This window comes from Octopus sinensis, linkage group LG7, assembly GCF_006345805.1.
Source record: "Octopus sinensis linkage group LG7, ASM634580v1, whole genome shotgun sequence".
Lineage (NCBI taxonomy): Eukaryota > Metazoa > Mollusca > Cephalopoda > Octopoda > Octopodidae > Octopus > Octopus sinensis.
The window spans coordinates 26,074,974-26,094,308 of record NC_043003.1 but is presented as its reverse complement, the minus strand read 5'-3'; the positions used below and the strand labels follow the sequence as shown (position 1 = coordinate 26,094,308).

General features: G+C 35.1%; 1 protein-coding gene across 12 annotated transcripts in view; it reads left to right on the top strand.

The window, feature by feature from the left end:
- The window catches only part of LOC115213810 (probable phospholipid-transporting ATPase IA), a 509,671-nt gene that overhangs the window by 414,206 nt on the left and 76,130 nt on the right, over positions 1-19,335 (top strand). For 11 of the 12 annotated variants that reach the window (XR_004999986.1, XM_029782682.2, XM_036504660.1 and 8 more), the window contains 5 exons: positions 20-84; positions 678-740; positions 16,516-16,605; positions 17,783-17,865; positions 18,361-18,466. Coding sequence is in view for 11 of the 12 variants with exons in the window: in XM_029782682.2 (XP_029638542.1) it covers positions 20-84; positions 678-740; positions 16,516-16,605; positions 17,783-17,865; positions 18,361-18,466 (407 nt within the window). In the remaining variant the exon portion in view is untranslated. The remainder of the gene's footprint in view (positions 1-19; positions 85-677; positions 741-16,515; positions 16,606-17,782; positions 17,866-18,360; positions 18,467-19,335) is intronic. The other variant, XM_029782683.2, reaches the window with a different exon arrangement.

Sequence of the window (19,335 nt, the reverse complement as noted above, 5' to 3'; positions counted from 1 at the left end):
TCCCAAACTTCTCTTTCAGGCTATTCCTGTAAGCTTCTTACTCAGGGCACCCCTCTACTAATGGTCAATGAACACAGCCTTGATGTAAGTAATGCTTGTCTTTGTTATTGAGTTTTTTTTGTCTTTTATTTGTAGTATTGTTGTTTTGAATTTTTGTTTTATTTTTTTATGGTTCTAATCCAATTTTTTTTTTAAATTTCATTTTTTTTTTTATCTCCTACAGTCTCAGAACTGATGATTGCTAATAATAATAATTATTATTATTATCATTACTTATATTATCAGAGAGGTGAGCTGGCAGAAATCATTGGCATGTCAGACAAAATGCTCAACAGCATTTCTCTACTCTTTAGGTTTTGCACTCAAATCCCACCACGGTCAACTTTGCCTTTCATCCTTCTAGGGTCGATAAAATAAAGTACCAGTCAAGCACTGGAGTCGATGTACTCGACTTGCCCGCTCCCTTCAAAATTACTAGCCTCATGCCAAAATTAGAATCATTATTACTATTATTATTATTATTATTACTACTATTATTATTATTATTATTACTACTACTACTACTACTAATCTAAATCCACTGGTGATTTCTGTAATAATTCATTTGATCCATAACTATTTTTTTTGAAATTCAAGTGTTCCCCCCAAAAAAAGTGAAAGCCTTTTTATGATTACAGCAGAAAATTGGTAGCGAACACCGCAATGGAAGTGCTGCTGGTGGTGAAAATGTATTTGTTAAAGTATGTATTTGAGCACGACTTCTAACTGCTGTGCTACTTGTTCAAACTCTTATTATATGGATTTGTATGTAAGCTATTATCTTCTCTACTTAGTTACTTACTGCAACAATTCAGATCCCCCATATATATATATATATATATATATATGCATACATGTATATGTGTGTATAAATATATAGACACATGTGTATATATGTATGTGTCTATGAGTGTGTATTTATATACATTTATAAGAGTGTGTGTCTGTATACATTTGCTCTCTACCAAAGTTACTAGCTACAAGCAGTGTTCATGTTTTTCTTCTGTTAACAAATCACTTGTTCACTTCATACTTTTGAAGATGTTTGAAACAAGAGATCCCTTACTTGAAAAACTGGTAAGGGTCAGCAAGAGGAAAGCCTTTCAGCAGTAAAACAATACCTCAATAATATATTCACGTAACCCATGCTAGCATGGAAAAACGAATGAAAAAAGTAGGGAAATGATGTGACTGAGGAGTGGAGATGTACAGTGATAGAGATGGAGGTCAGAGGTACATAGTGGTGGCTATAGTGAGTAGAGTAACAATGGGGCAAGGGGTTTCAATGGCAGATATGGAAAGGCATTGACAATAATAGCAGATATAAAAGGTGTTAAAGATGAGGTATGGTGGGTTTAAGATTTAGCTCAAGGAAGGGGGAGAGATTACTGTTGACATTGTGATTTGCATGGAAAGTCACTGAGCTACAGTTGGTGGTGTTTGTTATTTCTCTGTCAGCAGATTGCTGTGCCTATGTGCTTTCAAAAATATGTGGAATAAAGGATCTCTTCAAAAACAAGGAAGATCTAGTGACAGGAAAGATATTTGGCTGTAAAACTATGCCTTTACCATTTAGCATTCAAATTACTCAGTCAAATGTAATGCTTTTTATTCACATCATCATCATCATTTAGCATCCGTTTTCCATGCTAGCATGGGTTGGACGGTTCAACTGGGGTCTGTGAAGCCGGAAGGCTTCTTCAGGCCCAGTCAGATCTGGCAGTGTTTCTACGGCTGGATGCCCTTCCTAACGCCAACCACTCCATGAGTGTAGTGGGTGCTTTTTACGTGCCACATTTTGAATTAATCAGGCATTATCTGTTAGCTTTCAGATGTTGATGATGTGTTTGTTTTTTAGAATGAAATTGTAGGGTATGTGTGAGAGGTCAGCTCTTGCTGGACATAAAACAGGTAGAATAGGTGGTGAGCTGACAGAAACGTTAGCACGCCGGGTGAAATGCTTATCGGTATTTCATCTGCCATTATGTTCTGAGGTCAACTTTGCCTTTCATCCTTTCAGGGTCGATAAATCTAGTACCAGTTATGCACTGGGATTGATGTAATTGACTTAAACCCTTTGTCCTTGTTTGTCCCCTCTATGTTTAGCCCCTTGTGGGCAATAAAGAAATAATAAAACGGGTAGAATTTTGGGGCCTGATACAACCTGTTTATATGCTAACTGGTTAATATGTACTCATCTAACTCCTGCTAGCATGGAAAAACAAGCAAAAGTAAATGAATGTGTGTATGTATACATGTGTTTTATATATATATGTGTATATATATATGTGTGTGTATATATATATGTATATATATATATATATATATAATATATATATATATATATATATATATATATATATTATATATATATATATGGGGAATCTTGCCTTTCAGTTAAGTTAATCTGTCTCTTTACCCACTTCCAGTCACACATAGACTGTTGATGTCATCCAGTTTGTGTGGGGTATATATACATTTCTCTCTATATTATAACTATTGTTACTTCTCTACTCTTAACCTCAAACCATGGCCTCTGTTCGATATTCAATCCTTTAAATGTTTGCAGTTGGCTTCTGTCCAAAAGAAAACAAAAAAAAAGAGACAGTACTGCTCTACTCTTTTTCTCTTCCTTCTTATATTCATTTATAATTTTCTTTTATTTATTTATTTTTTTAAAAATTCAAATATTTATTTCAGTTATTTTGAAAAATTAATTTCAATTCTTCCTTCCATTGTATTATTTTTAATTCTTCATTTTTTTTTTATTAATTAATTTTCTTTATTTTTATTTTATTATTTAGTATTTCAGTATTGCATTGCTACTTCATAACTTCTATCTCTTCAGAAATGCCAGTGGTTTATCTATTTATTTATTTTCAGCCTTTTTGTTTAGTTGTTTTTTATTTTATTTTATTTCTGTTTGTATCAAATTTTTTTTTCCAGTAATTTGCCATGTTTTAGCTTAATCAAAATTGTCTGCATGTCAAGTATCTTGTTTCATAAATTTTATCTTTTTTTATATATATAAATATAAGTATAATTTTTTTAATTTGTCTTTTGTTATTGTTGATATAGTGATAAACCAAAAAAATAACACTAAAACAAAATTAAGGTTTCCTTGTTTTCAAAAAGAAAGTGTTATTAAATAGTTTAGAATAACATCAGCAACAACAAATATAATAATAACAAAATGTCAATGATATGTTTATTATTTCGCTTGTGGATCAAACAGATGGGTTGATTTCCCCAGCAAAAGAAGATGTCATTGATTAAGTGTTTTCGATGTCTTTAGTATGTCACTGTGTCTTTCTGTAATTTAGATGCAGACAAGCTCCAATTAATTAAGAGGCCTAAATTCTAAATAGCTGGAATATTGTTTTACTATATTTACTATCATTATTGTTATTGTTAAGGCGGCAAGCTGGCAGAATTGTTAGCACGCTGGACAAAATGCTTAGCAGTATTTTGCCCGTTGCTACGTTCTGAGTTCAAAGGATTATTATTAAGGTGTTGGACTAGTAGAATAATAACCATGCCAGACAAAATGCTTAGTGGCATTTCTTCCAGTTTTAAGTTCTGAGTTCAAATTCCAACAAGGCTGACTTTGCCCTTCATCTTTTCATAGTTGACCAAATAAAGTACCAGTGAAGTACTGTTGCCCACTCCTAAGATTGTTGGTCTTGTTCCAAAACTTGAAACATTATCATCATTTAACATCTGCTTTCCATGCTGGCATAGTTTGGACAGTTTCACTGAGGACTGGCAAACCAGGAGACTGCACCAGACTCCAATCTGATCTGGCGAGGTTTCTACAGCTGGATGCCCTTCCTAATGCCAACCACTCCAAGAATATTGTAGATGCTTTTGCATGCCACCAGCACAGGGGCCAATCAGACGGCACTGGCATTGACCACGTTCAAATGGTGCTTTTTGTGTGCCACCAACATGGGAGCCAGTCGGGCCGCACCACTATTACTACTGTTATTAAGGTATCAAGCTAGCAGAACCATTGGTGGCATTTCTTTCAGCTCTTTATGTTCTGAGTTCAAATTTTGCAGAGGTTGACTTTGCCTTTCATCCTATTGAGGTCAATGAAAAAAGATACCAGTCAAGTATTGGAGTCAATATAAATGACTTCTCATAAGTTTGCTGGGATTTTGTCATAATTTAAAAGATTATCTTTATTAGCTATCAGGACAGTAGCATGACAGGACCATTAGAAGATTAGACAAAATGCCTTACAGTATTTTGTTGCAACCCACTGTATTCTGAGTTCAAATCCCATTGGGGTTAACTTTGTCTTTCATCCTTCTAGGGTTGATAAAATACCAATCAAAATCTGAAGTTGATTTAATTGACTAACACGCACATCATAAGTTTGTGGCCTTATTTCTAAGTATACACTGTTATGTTTCATGCAAATAGCCATTAGTATTACTATTATTATTATTATTATTATTATTATTATTATTTTATTTTTAATTTCATATTCTGTTTAATTAATTATTCCATCAGGAAGTATCCATCCCTCTGAGTACAACTGGTTATATTTTTTCAAAGATGTTATAAATGCAACAAACACCAAAATACCATGAAATATATATATATATATCAACACACACATACATGCGCGCACACACACACACACACATATACATACATAGTGATTTAGAAAGCACAGTAATACATTTGGGAATAGATGAAATGTGATGATTAAAAGAGGATTAACTTTTGCTGATTTAATAATCTTAATATTTTGAGCAAATATGCCCCTAGTCATAGAATAAGAAAGACAAGAAAAATGTCTTAGCTTCTTCAAATTTCATGTGTGTAATACAGACATTTAAAATACCAGGATTATGTAAATGTTTCAAGATAAAAGTTAAATCTTTCCTCTTATTATATTTAGTCTATTCCAAAATGCATTATCACATCTTTCTAAATTTCTGCTTTTTTCTGTGTACGTTTGTCAGATTTCAAGCAAACTGCAATATTCCTATATCATTATCATCATTTGATGGCTGTGTTCCATGTTGGCATAGGTTGGATGGTTTGACGAGGTCTAATGGTCCAAGGGCTGCATGATGCAATCCTTGAACTCCAGTGTCTGCTTTGGTATGGCTTCTGCAGCTAGATGACCCCACTAATGCTGGTCACTTTACAGTGTATGCTGGGTGTTGTTTTTGTGCCACTGACACAAGTGTAGTTACCATGCAGCTGGCAAGATTATGAACATCAAGGGTGTTGGTTTATATTAGGCAATGAGGGGGTTAAAAGTATGAGTGAAGGGAGAAGGAAAGGCAGGTTTTTGTTGTAAAAGAGCTACATGGCTGCACCTGTTGAGGTAAGTTTGAGAATGATCAGTAGGAACTGCAGAGAGATAAATAGTAGTGATGAGGTGTCTAAGTAGTCCCTCGTGGTACAAGGCAAGTAAAAGTGAGTGGAGACAAGGAAACTAGGAATGTGGGAATTGTGAGAGATGGGAGAATAAGAGAGGGGAGGTAAGGTAGGCAACAATGATGAAGATTGGATTGGGTTAAAGGGCAGATGTAGGACATGGTGGACTAGGTGTGGGGGATAGTGCTGTGTAACGCAATTTTTGTCCTTGGGTGGAAACTTTTTTTTTTATTTGTTTGCCTTTAGAAAGTATGAAAAATTGTTAACATTTCCTTCAAACTTTGCTTTTGTTACCTTTATTCAAACTCCAAAGAATCTCTGCTCATGATCAGAAATGCACATATTGTCAACCACTAAGGGACATGCACAAGTGGTTATGGTCAAGCAAATGACAAGCAAATCTGTGATATTGAGCAGAATATTTGCTATGATGATATTTCTACTTCAGCCACTCTGTGCCAAATCTGTCTGAAATGTAATGGAAAATCGGTCAGTTTCAAAGCATTGATGTCCTGGTCACAAAAGCAAAGTCTGAACAGAATAGCAATCATTTCTTTTGATTTCTAGATAGAAGGAAACAGGAAATAACACTTATTGACTCAAAGATGAAAGTTAAAATTTAATTGCACAGCGTAATCAATGATGCATGAGTTGGGTAAGGATGCAGAAGTGAATGGAAAAGGTGACAGCAGAATAGTAATGATGATACAGTTGACTGGTTCCTGTCAAACCATCCCAGCATGGAAACAGATGTTAAACCAGGATGATGATGATGATAAATATATGTATATATACATGCACATAACCATAAAAAAAAAAGCAGGCGTCTTTTTTTTTTCGTTATTATTTTTGTTTTTTGCTCTTATTTGAAAAATATGATTACTATTTCATTTGAAATAGTGAAAAGCATAAATATGGAAATTATAAACTCTAAAAGGAAAAATGCCAAGGAATGGGCATATTTTTGCTTTGTATTCTAAATTTCTTGGAAAATTTTAATGATGTTTTTCTGTTGAAGATGAAAACCAAGTTAGGTAAGGTACTGGACTACTGACTTAAAAGTCCACAATTGCCTCCTTGGGCAATGTACTCTGCTCTTGAGCAAGCCCTTTAACTGCATATATTTTCTAAATTGCTTTGTGTTGAATCAAAATTGTTTTATTCTCTCTCATCTGCTTGGATGAGTCCTGTTCAATTTCTAATGTCAGAGATTTTAATGTAAATTGTTGAAGCAGTTAGGTTTATGCTTGGGTTGCCCCTCCCCTGTTACTGACCATTCTAAAAATCGAGGAACAGTAACTATTCTTCAATTAAACATGTGTCCTGTTTTGTGTAAGAAGAGGAATTTGTCTATACACTAATTCCTCAAACAGACATCATGTCCTTCGTCACTTAAGTTGTTCTATTTTAAGGTCACTAGTCTCCTCTACTGCCTCGCCCCCTTCTCTCTCTCTCAGTTTATCTATCTGTCTATATCTAACTTGCATTTTTAATGGAAATTAGGTTGAGTGAGTAAAGTTTAATGCTTTGTGACTATGTAGCATATTGTCAATAAGAAGTTATGAGCTTACAACTTTTTGGTTAAAGGATTAGCATACAGCAACTCTTTCCATCCTTGTATGTGCTCTTGCAACGCAATCCATCTGTTTGTATATTACCTCTTGAATTTGTTATATTACTCATCTGTTTGTCATGTATCCTAGCCATCTACTAATCATATTAACCATTTATTTATCATAAAGCTCATTTATTAGTTGTAACACATCTGTTTCACACATCAGCTATCTGTCTACTGTAACACCTGTAATGTGTCTTGCCAAAGGATTTGTTGTAGTGGTTGGGTAAGGATGCAGAAGGATACCAGCTCTGTCTGGCACCTGTACGGGTGGCACATAAAAAGCACCCACTACACTCACGGAGTGGTTGGTGTTAGGAAGGGCATCCAGCCATAGAAACACTGCCAGATCTGACTGGGCCTGATGAAGCCTTCCGGCTTCACAAACCCCAGTTGAACCGTCCAACCCATGCTAGCATGGAAAACGGACGCTAAATGATGATGATGATGATGATGATGTTGGTTGTTGGAAGGTTTCAACTCAAAGTAGTGGTGGTCAGTGTTGCAGCTATTTAGATTTGAATCAAATTTTTGAAGACACTGAAATACAATCATACAGCATGTGAATAACAGAATCAGTAAAACATCAAGCACAAAATGCCTTGTGGTATTTATATTCCTGTACATTTTGAGATTTTGGCTGAGGTCTATTTTGCTTGTCTTTCTTCCAAGTTTGATAAAATAAATACTGGGATTTGTGCAGTCAACTACATGCTAGAATGTGGTAGTTCCCCAGCAGGGCTACACTCCAATGACTGAAACAAGTGATGAAATACTAAACTCCTTAACCCTTTCGTTAGTGTATTTATTTTGAGATGCTCTGTTTTTCTTACAATTACTTTAAATGCAACAAAAAATTTGGTAAAATAATTTAGTTATCATTCATCTAGTGTTAGGAACATAAATTGTGACTAAAGTTTGGTGGAAGATTTTAATTCAAAACTTGTGAAAACAAGACATTTGTACACAGAACCAGAGCCAGTTTCAGCCGGGTTGGTAACGAAAGGGTTAAATTCAGTCCTACTGCACAGCATGCCTTGGACTAGTATCTTCTACAATGATCCCAAGCCTCATGAGTAGATTTGGTAAACAGAAACAGGAAGATGTCCATCATATATGTGTATGTCTGCTTTTCTATGCTTGCATGGGTTGCACTGAGTTTATTGAGGCAGATTTTCTATGGCTGGATGCCATTCTCATCACTAGCTTCCAAGCAAGGCATTCTTTTCCCATGGCCAGAGATGTTTCTACAGGATATTGAAAATGAACAAAACTATTTGCATAATGGTGATAATTATTTACACCTTTTGTGCAATGATAATACAAAGAGACACAAGCATATGCACACATATATACATATGTGTATACAATAGGCACAGGTGTGGCTATGTGGTAAGAAACTTACTTCCCAACCACATGGCCCCAGGATCAATCCCACTGTGTGGCACCATGGGCAAGTGTCTTCTACTATAGCTTCAGGCCGACCATGCCTTGTGAGTGGATTTGGTAGATGGAAACTGAAAGAAGCCTATCATTTATATATATGTGTGTGTGTGTGTGTGTATATATGTATAAGCTTGTATATATGTGTGTGTCTGTGTTTGTCCCCCCCATCATCACTTAACAGTTGCTGTTGGTTTGTTTATATCCCCATAACTTAACTGTTCAACTAAAATCCTTCAAAGTGATGTTCCAGCATGGCCACAGTCAAAATGACTGAAATGTGTAAGAGAATATGTTTTGACATCACATGATGGTTGCAAATGAATATTATCATCATACTTGTGATGTTATTCGTATCCAGTCTGACATAAAAACATATCTAGCAATGGACAAATATTACCTTGTTTGAAAACAGGTGTGGGTTGGCAACCTAAAGGACATCTGACCATAGACAAGCTACCTCAACAAAGTCTGTATGAACCATGCGAGCACAGAAAAGAAAAGACTTTAAATGATTTCTGAGAGCTTGTGAAGACCTTGTGCTCAGATCTTCCTTTGAGACTATTTCAATAAACAATGGCACCGTTTTAAGATTATATTTTCATTTCAGAACTCTATTACCATCATTTCTAAAACTTCTAGTTCTTTGTTCAACAACTGTCATCTCTGTCATATGTTTTTACCATTATTACAATGGCTTCTTCTCAAGCATTGTATTAACTTGAATCTCTTTATCATCTGTCTCCTCCCTGCTCCATCCTATTAGAAGCCTTGACTTTCCACCATATTATAAGGCAAGCTGAATCCAAGCTTTAAAATAGAGTGACCCCTTAGAAGGGCCACTTTCTCTCTTGTTACAAGGGAATATTATTGTTTTGACGTATTATGTTATTATAAGGGTATATTATTGTCATAACAATTAATGAATTTCCTTTTCATCAGAGAAAGGGTCTTTTCTATAAATCAAGACAATGCTTATGCAACAAGCTGGTGTCCTTTGAAGATATTCCTTGTAGCATTTTAAATGATGGGATCCATACATTCAAGTCCAATTGCCAATAGAAATAGGATAGAGACTATCTGACCTGCTTTCAGATAATCTCTATCCTAAATGCTCTTTTCCGAAGCATTTAGGACAGCGATAAGAATAGGTTCTGAGTCTTAACTGTAGCTAGGAGCCAGTTGAGGCCTGTGTATTTAGGTTCAAATCTGAGAGTGCATTCCAGGAGTTTGCTAATTTACTATCTTGTTGCTATTGTTAGATTTTGATCAGCTATTTTCTGTACTCCTTATGGTTGGTTTGAACTCAACAACGTAAACAATAACTCAATGAGTCAGTGAGGTAGCCTCTATGTGGTCTTTCAACTTGTTAGAAGTAACAACCAAATCTCTCTCAACTCACAATGTGCCACCTTTTAAAAAGGAAAGAACCCCTTAGATATTGTAGTCTGTTACATACCTTTGAAAGGTAGGATGGTAATGACTGGAACACCTTTGATCAGGGTTGTGGTGGAACTAAACAACAATAGTAACTCTGAGCCAAACAGAGGTCTACATGGTTACACTAGCAGTTGGAAATACCAGATGTATCAAATCAGATCTACCTTTTTTTTCTTTGTTTTTTTTTTCAAGGTAAGACAGATTGTGTTATCATTGGGTAGGGTGGGGGCACAGAAGGAGATGGTCATAGCTTTAATTAGGGTATACTTGATGAGAGCTTACTTGAGGTGGAACGACAATAACAAACTTCAATACAGTCACTCAACAAGCTAGAAATAGCAACCAAATCTTCCTTAAATTTAGTTTGATTTTTTTAAAAAAAAGAATACATTGGGTGATGTAATTTAAAGTGGAATTGTAAAAAAAAAATGTGGTGGGGGCAGGGATTATACATGGATGCCTTTGACCAGTGGTTTACTGGATGTGAACTGACATTGATTTAAGCAACTACACCAAACTAATTGTGATTTCTCTCAATACAGTGGAGAGAGGAGCTAAAATGTCAATTGGCAAAAAAGTTTTTTTTATTTAAATTACCAATTGAGTTTTTAGACATTTTATTTATTTCCGGTTTTTTCTGTTTTTCTCTCTGTTTTTCTCTCTCTCTTTCTCTTTCCCCTTATTTTTATTCTCATTTGCGGCTTCCCTTCTTTTCTCCTCTATCGGTAAACGTTCCTGCAGTTAGCTTACTGTGCCTTAGAATGCTGCTGCTGTCTGTCTGTGCTGCTGCTGTTCATGATAATACTGCTGCTGCTACTCCTGCTAGCATTTGGAATGGGCCGTCATAGCCGAAAGTCACTTTCCAGAATTTTTTAAAATTTCATATTTTGTTTGTTTTTCTTTTTCAAATTACATACATAGTCACATACACACAGACGCAAGTATATTTTCTCAGCTGCTCAATTGTTGCTTCTAGAATATTCTGTGATGTCTAACACCCATAAGACAAAGATTTTAGATAGTCCTATTCCATCCCTTACATTTGAGCTACATAAAACCAGTGATCCCTACTGATGCCTCCTTTCTTCCATATTTTCTCTATCTTGCTCATTCTATTGTCTAAGGCTATCTTGGATAGTTTAACAATGCACCACGGATAAGACAGCTGTGAAATTTTTTTTTCTTTCTTGTTTAAGGCCTTTTTGGCACATCGCAGTCTCCCTGCACACTTTTTCCTTTTTAAGTGCATGGTCCCTTTTTCAGCATCTGGTTTCATTTACAAAAAAAAAAAGACAACTACTTGATTTAACTAATATTGCAGGTATATTTCTCTAACCAAGAAGGAAGAAAAGTCAACATTGAATGCAACTTATACAGGAGACTCTGAGTAAAATAGTTCAGAATATTTATTTAAGTCCATTAGAGTTGGGTTTTATTTTCCTCCCTCTTCAACTCACATTTCTTGTTTACCTAACATTGCTTTCTTTTTATCAAATTAATGAGTTTTTCATTTTTCTCACCACCACTTCCTTCCCCATCTCTCAGATTCTGAAGTAGTAGTAAAACTGTTAGAAGACTGTACAGCTGTATGTCATCCAAAATCATAGAAGAATACATAAACATGCAGACACTCACTCACTCACAAAATGTTATATTCAATAAAAATAATGTTTCCAAAAGTCATTGATGCTGCACTTTTTATTCAACCAGATCTAGCAGTATAAAAAGTTCTATTTTGTTTTGTTTGTCTTCCTTGATATGAAGTTCTTTTCCAACATGTTAGCTTTTGTTGAAGTAAGAAATTCACTGTCAAAAATAAGGTACCTCCTTCCTTACATCATAAAATACTAGATATTCTCTCTCTCTCTCTCACTCACACACACAAACAGGTGCAAACCTATCCACATAAATATGTGGCCACATCATGTTAAATGCACTGATTCTCCGATCACTGAAGTTAAGCAATGTTGAGCCTAGTTAGTACTTAAATGGGTGACCAGTTGAGAAACCAAGTGTTGTAAGTATCTCACTTTTAGCAAACCTCACCAGTTGTCATGCCACATAAAAAGTACCGTGTCCACCATGTGAAGTAGTTGGCATTAGGAGGGGCATCCAGCTGTAAAATCAATGCCAAAGCAGACAGTGAAGCAGGGTGCAGTCCCCAGGCTTACCAGCTCCTGTCAAATGTGTCAGCATGGAAGCTGGCCATTAAATGATGATGATTATGTGTGTGTGTGTGTGCATATATATATATATATACACACATACATGCACACACACAAAATGTATGTATGTATATATGTGTGTGAAGGCACATGGCCTAGTGGTTAGAGCAGCGGAGTCGCAGTCGAGGGATCGTGGATTTGAATCTCAGACCAGGCGGTGTGGGTGTTTATGAGTGAAACACTTAAGCTCCACACAGCTCTGGCAGAAAGTAGTGGCAAACTTCTGCTGACTCTTTCGCCACAACTTTCTCTCTCTCACTCTCTCTCACTTTCCTCCTGCATCTAGCAACTCACTGCAACAGACTGGTGTCCCATCCAGATGGGGGAACCTGTACACCAATGAAACCAGGAAACCAAGCATAGCTCGTGAAGGAACAAATAACAACATATATATATATATATATGTTGTGTTGGACTCTGGCATTGCTTTGACAGACGAGGCTTCAGTAGAACACAGCTGCAGAGTTTTCTAAGTTCAATATTTTGTTGTCATCTCATGTGGGGATTCAGATCTATACAGGATTTGCTGACTCTGTTGCTGACATTTTAGTGGTGGTTGATATCTGGGAGTAAAATGAACATGGCTCTATACTGGGCTCTCTTCTCTTTCTGAGTATTAATCCTGGCTGGGAACTACACTTCTGCTGACAAAACCTTATAGGAAAAGAAACGTTTTGAGTTGTCCCCCCCTTACTTAACTAAATTAAACACCTTTTGGTATTTGATTAGGGTTAAGGTTGGAAATCAAATCACTTAGAAAACTACTTTTGCTTTTTGTCCATCCTTATCAGAGTGGAATGGACCTGAGAGGCAGAGGTTGATAAAATCTTAATGATACTAAAACTCGAGAAGTTGTTTGTTTGTTCCTGAAATATCTCAGAAATAGTATATTTTATTTATATTTTTTGATATATATATATTTTCATACTTACTTTATGCAATGTGGTATGAGGTTTCATGATATTTGGACCTCTATTTATTAATGAAAATGATTAAATGCAATTTTTCTTTGTTTTGATTAAAAAAAAAACATGTTTTCCATGACATCAAAATACATACACATATAATGAAAGTCATGGCATGTGAATCAACGCAAACACACGTATGCTATCTGTGACATATACACATACAGTCTTCGCACTCTCTCTCTCTATCACTCTCTCTCTCTATCACTCTCTAAAAAGAAAAAAGTCGATTTTTTTTTTTTTTTTACGTACACACACTGACATAGAGAAACATCTTTTTTGTGGTGATTACTTATTGTTTCATCATTTCAGATTTTATTCTGTTTCATGCATTTGACATTTGTAATCTCTTTGTTGTTTTAATTTAATTTTCTTAATACAATATTACTTATAAAAATAAGCAATGATCAATTGGATAGTTCCAATTAAGTAAGTCCAGAAGTTAGGTTAAATATATATATATATATACATAAGTACCATGAATTCTCATTCTACAAACTGGCAAAGGATTCCATGAGTACTTTACCGGGCAACATTGGGTAGAAAGTCCAGTAGGTATTAAATATGTAACTGGAAGAGGTAATCAATTTTAATCAACTGTTCCCTTGCCCTAAAATGTGTGACTTTGTACCTACATAAAAAAATTTTTTCCTCTTTTTATTTACTTTTTTTTTTTACTTAACTCAGTTCATTGATTTTTTTTTTTTCTCTTTTTAATATCCCTGAACATTCAATCCTTCAGCTTTGACTTCTAATCATTTGAAACCTTCAAGAAAAACTTTCTCAAGATCTACCAGAAGTATATTGTCAGTCACTGGACAGTAGTGACTACAGCATCTGCTCTGGCAGACCATTCCATGTTTCTTTCCTTTTTTTCTTCTCCTCTTTGGTAATGTTTGTTGTTGCTGCTGCTGCTGCTGATAATGATGATGGTGGTGGTGGTGATGGTATTGTTATTGTCGCTGTTGTTGTTTTATCAATCTCTCCATGTTTGTAAAGAAAAGCTATTTCATTTCTTTATAGTATTTTTAAATGCCTTTATTCTGTGCCAACATGTGTACAGCATGGAGAAACTTCAGTTAACATCTGACATGCATGAACATACAGTCACACATATATACACTCACACATAGATATAAATACACATATACACACACACACACATGAACTATATATGATTGTTGATATTTATTGAATCAAATTTCTGTTTTATATTTGCATATTAATTTTCCTATTATTTGTTATTATTATCAATAATGATTAACTTAATTCCTTTTTGTTTTTTTATTTATTAAAAGACATAAATAATAATTTAATATGTGTTGGAATTAAAGACATTAATTAATTTTAAATTAGAATGTCATTAATGAAAAATTAAACCGCTCATCTAATAACTCAGTCCAAGTGTTATTATGATGTTATGATATTTGTATATATATTGGTATGATTGAAAGCATGTGACAAAGAAGTTACAAACTTCACTTCAAAATTATGCAGCCTGAAGTTTCAGATTTGATCCTACTGCATAACAACTCAAGCAAGTGCCTGCTATCATGGCTTCATCTCTACCCAAGCCTTGAGAGCAAAATCAAATTACATAGAAATTATGTAGAAGCTTGTCTGGTTGACTGCTCCTGTGATGCAAAGAAGCAGCCTATTCTTCAAACCCTTTACAATTCAAACCAGCCATAATATTCTAGCTGTTTTTTTTAAGTTCAAGCTGACCAGACCTAGCTCCTCACACCTCTCCTACTCAGTTCTCAGTTAAATCATCCAACACATGCTAGTATGGAAAGTGGACGTTAAATGATGATGATGATCCTCAATATCCTGAAGCTACAAGATAATGCAAGATTTAAATCAAAATAATGTGAATGAATAAGCATTACATTTGGCAGGGTACTCTGAATGCTGAAGGGTTAAAGGGCCACATGTCTGTGGAATGCTGAGCCTTTTACTCCCTAACTCAGCAGGTAATCCTGTCAGTCAAGTAAGTGGAGTGCTCACCATCAAAGCCAACTCTCAATGACTAGTGTGTGTGATGTCTGTACACAGATGTTAGTATAGTTTAAAAGCTCAGCAGATAAGATTCCTAGTCTCTGGGCAATTAATCTAGAGAAGAATGAATACTCTGGAATAAAACCATTAATATCTCATGGCTTGTCAGAGGTGGCTGAAGACAAGAACACTAGAAGTATAGATTCTACACTGAGACATACACACAACATAGCCTTGCCCAATACAATCACATAATAGACCAAGAGAGAATGGGTATGCCTGTAAAATCTATGTGGTTTAGTGTAACATTATATAAACCAGTCTGTAGGGAGTCTTATCATATGGTAGCATCCTAGATTGTTCGTTGATGTTATCTGCAGCAAGTTATTTTTGTCAATGTGCATTTAGTTTGATTCGTGCTGTAAGAGGTTTGTTAAGGCATGTGTGTGTGCCATCCATTTCAGGGGTATCTTATTGTATAAGGTTGTAGTTATCTGACATGTTGCACTTGTTGAGTGAAGTGATATACAGATTTTTTTTTTCTGCTTACATACAAACATGTACATACAAAGAGAAAGTCAGTATTCAAGGAAAGATTATACTCATTATTTGTGTGTGTATGTGTGTGTGTGTGTGTAATGAAATATCTTACATTTACACTTTCAAAGTATAATTTTTTACTCCAATTCAACAAATGTTATTGACAGAGGACAACATTCTATGATAATTTTGTCATATTTCAACCATTTTTGTAATAAAAGAAGCTACATTCTGTGTTCCTATCATTACATGAAAAAAGAAGAGGAAAATGGCAGAATACAACATCTTCATGAACATATTCTTCTCGTGGAGAAAAACCATGTTTATAATTTAATAAAATGGAATTTCATAAAGTCCACTTAAATTTAGATTGGTGCAGGCATCATTGTATGGTTAAGAAGCTTGTCCAAGGTTCTTTTCTCCATTATAAATATTCTGCATCACATTTATTTGAAATCTTCTTTGAAATATTAGGATGCGACATGGAAAAAATGGATGGTAAATGAACAAGCAAACAATCGGCTTGATAAATGTTCATACGGCTCATTAACCATAACAGAGCGCTTGGCTTTCTACACCTTCACACTCCATCTTGAATATTAAGGAACGATTGAAAAGAGTGGAGACATTAGTCAAGTACCATTGATTCTGTATGAAACTCAGTGTAATCATCCCAAGTTTCACTTGTGCATGCACTTAAACTACCCAATCACAATCAGGGTTTCATTACAGTATGTCATTCCTTTAATGATATTCAAAAATGAAAGGGATTTGCTCTTACTTTGTTCAGTTGGTTAATGTTGACATTCCCACAGCGTATTTAATATTCTTGTATACCATTCCATTGTAGGCCACCAGAGAGACACTCCGTCGACATGTCCAAGATTTTGGTGAGCATTTACGGAAAGACAATGATGTTGCTCTTATTATTGATGGTCAGGTAAGGAAAACGTTTCATCATATTTCAGAGAATGGAGACTGTTGTAATAACTAAAAAAAGATTATGCCTCTTTGGCTGGGTTTCTGTAACTGGTGGTTAAGAAAGAAAAACAAAAAACAAAGCTTTGTGAATGTATCATATGATGATGGAATGGAAATTTTTTGTGTATTTTGAAGCAGAATGGCTTTAATCAAGGATCAAAACCAAGTTGGTGACTCTGCTTCCTGGGGAAAGTAACTAAAACAATAATAATTAGGTGATGTATTTGTGGATTTGCAGTAGTTTTGTCTCACTGCAGAGCACTGTATCTCTTCTTTAACCTTTGGTCAACCAAAACATTGTGAGTGAAATTTCTTTGATGGAGTTCATGTGCAATCTCATCAGATTGTTGTTTACAGATGGTAAACTTGATATGTTGCTTGACTTAACACACCATCACCAGGGCCCATTCTGTAGCAAGCATTCAGGACAGATTTCCTTTCTGAAGATAATTTAACAGCCTTGGATGCTCTAGAAAGGGTCATAGCAGTTATCCTTCCTCTCTGATTAAGCATTGAAAAAAAAAATAAATAAAAACTGTCCACCTATGTTGATGCTTAATGGTAAATAATGTGCAAGCAGTAGCTCTAGTTTTTAGACATATACTTTCGTTCCATTACAATGGGCTTTTTGTAATGACTTTTTGTACTGAGTGTGGAAGAGTGAATATAGAGTATTGAACAACCAATTATGAGGTTAGGATTCATATTGTCATCAGTACTGCTTTTGCCTGCCTATAGGACAAGAGACTTAAAACTAACTGATCTCTGCTATTGAGAGAGATGCTGCTTGTGATGTATCTCAGTGCTGTAATTAGTTACTGCACTGAATTTTTTTTTTTTTTTTTTTTTTTTGTAATAAAGCCAAGTTAAATTCCAGTTGCAGTGAAATCTAGCTATGATAGACTCATATTCTATCCAAAGGTAGATTTGTTTCTCATTTGTTAAACACCATGGAAACTGAATGTATACATGACCCTATAAGTCCATATGAGTCTGAAAAGAATTAGCTAAAAGATTCTTATTGATCGGGTTAGGGCATAATTCTGAAAAAATTAAATGGTTTAATGCAATATGTTGGTAGTTCTTTTATATAAAAGAATTCTGAAAGTTGATAATTGTATATTTATCTTCATTAGACATTGAAATACGCCCTCCTCTGTGACTGTCGACAAGATTTCCTTGACATTGCCGTTTCATGTAGATCAGTCATTTGTTGCCGGTAAGTCCAGTTCTCTCTCTCTCTTTCTCTCTCTCTTTCTCTCTCTCTCTCTCTCTCTTTCTCTCTCTCTCTCTCTCTCAGTGCTTAATGATTCATATATATTCTCTTTACCCTCTGTAAAACAAACAGTGAGTGGAATTGATAAACAGAAACTGCATAGAATCATGTATACATGCAGGTGTGTGAATATTGTCAATTTCACTTTGCTGCTTGATACTATCTTAGCAAAGAAAATGGTAATATCATGTTTACATTTCCCATGATCAATACATCTTTTAACTCTGTGCTAATATTGGTTAATGGAATAAATAAAAATGAATAAATCTCTTGCAAAACAGTTAAGTGTTGATGACAGGAAGAGCATCAAGCATAAAACATTACCTCAAATAAGTATCCATCTGACTGATGTCAGCATGGAAAAATATATGTAAAATGAACAAATGAATGAATAATTAAGATGATGATTTCATCGTTTTTATTTTTATTTTTTCACAGTGTATCACCAATCCAAAAATCAGAATTAGTAGAACTTGTCAAGCATTCTGTGAAAGCTATAACTTTGGCCATTGGAGATGGTGCCAATGATGTTGGTATGATCCAGGTATGTGGGTCCATTTGCAGCTGTAGTGTCATTATGAATTCTTCATATACTTTCTTATACTCTTTTTAGCTGTAAATCTAGTTAAATATCTCGGCTGTCATTGAAAAGTTTGCTTTTCAACCAAATGGTTTCAGGTTCAGTCCCACTTCTTGGTTCTTTGGGTAAGTGTCTTCTCCAATAGCCCTGGGTCAACCAAAGCCTTGTGAGTAGATTTTGGTAGATGAAAGCTGAAAGAGCCTGATGTATCCTGTGTGTACATATACATACATGTGTGTGTGTGTGTTTTATAGTGTTTTCTTGTTTCGACATGTGATAACTCTAAACAAGAGTTACTGTCATACATGTGGTGTTCTTCGTCTCCAGTCTTCCATAATAAAACATGCTTGGCCATGGAGAAAAACTACTTCACTTGAAAACAGATATGGCTTGGCCACAGGAAGGACATCTGCATGTAGAAAATTCGCCTCAATAAATTCTGTCCAACCCTTGCAAGAGTGGAAGAGTAGGTAGTAAGATGATGATGACAACATTATTTGGTCTTTAGTTGAATATTGATTTGACATTTAACCTCTGAATTAACTAAAAGATTTGGTCCTCTCCATGCTCAACTTCAGAATCAGTTATTAGTTAATCCTCACCTCCTCATCTTCCCTTAACATGTTTGACAGTTGGATTAATGTTTTATTTTGCATAATTGGAATACAAAAGCAAGTGTTTTAATAGCAAGCATTTTTCTTGGTCATCACTATTTTCTGAGTTTCATAAAATATGTTTGCATGCCATGAGAATAGTTACAGGAGCCCCATTTTTTGCAAAGAAAGGCTCTGTTTTGTTGTCTCAAGAAACTGTTTCTCCTTCTCTCAAGAAAT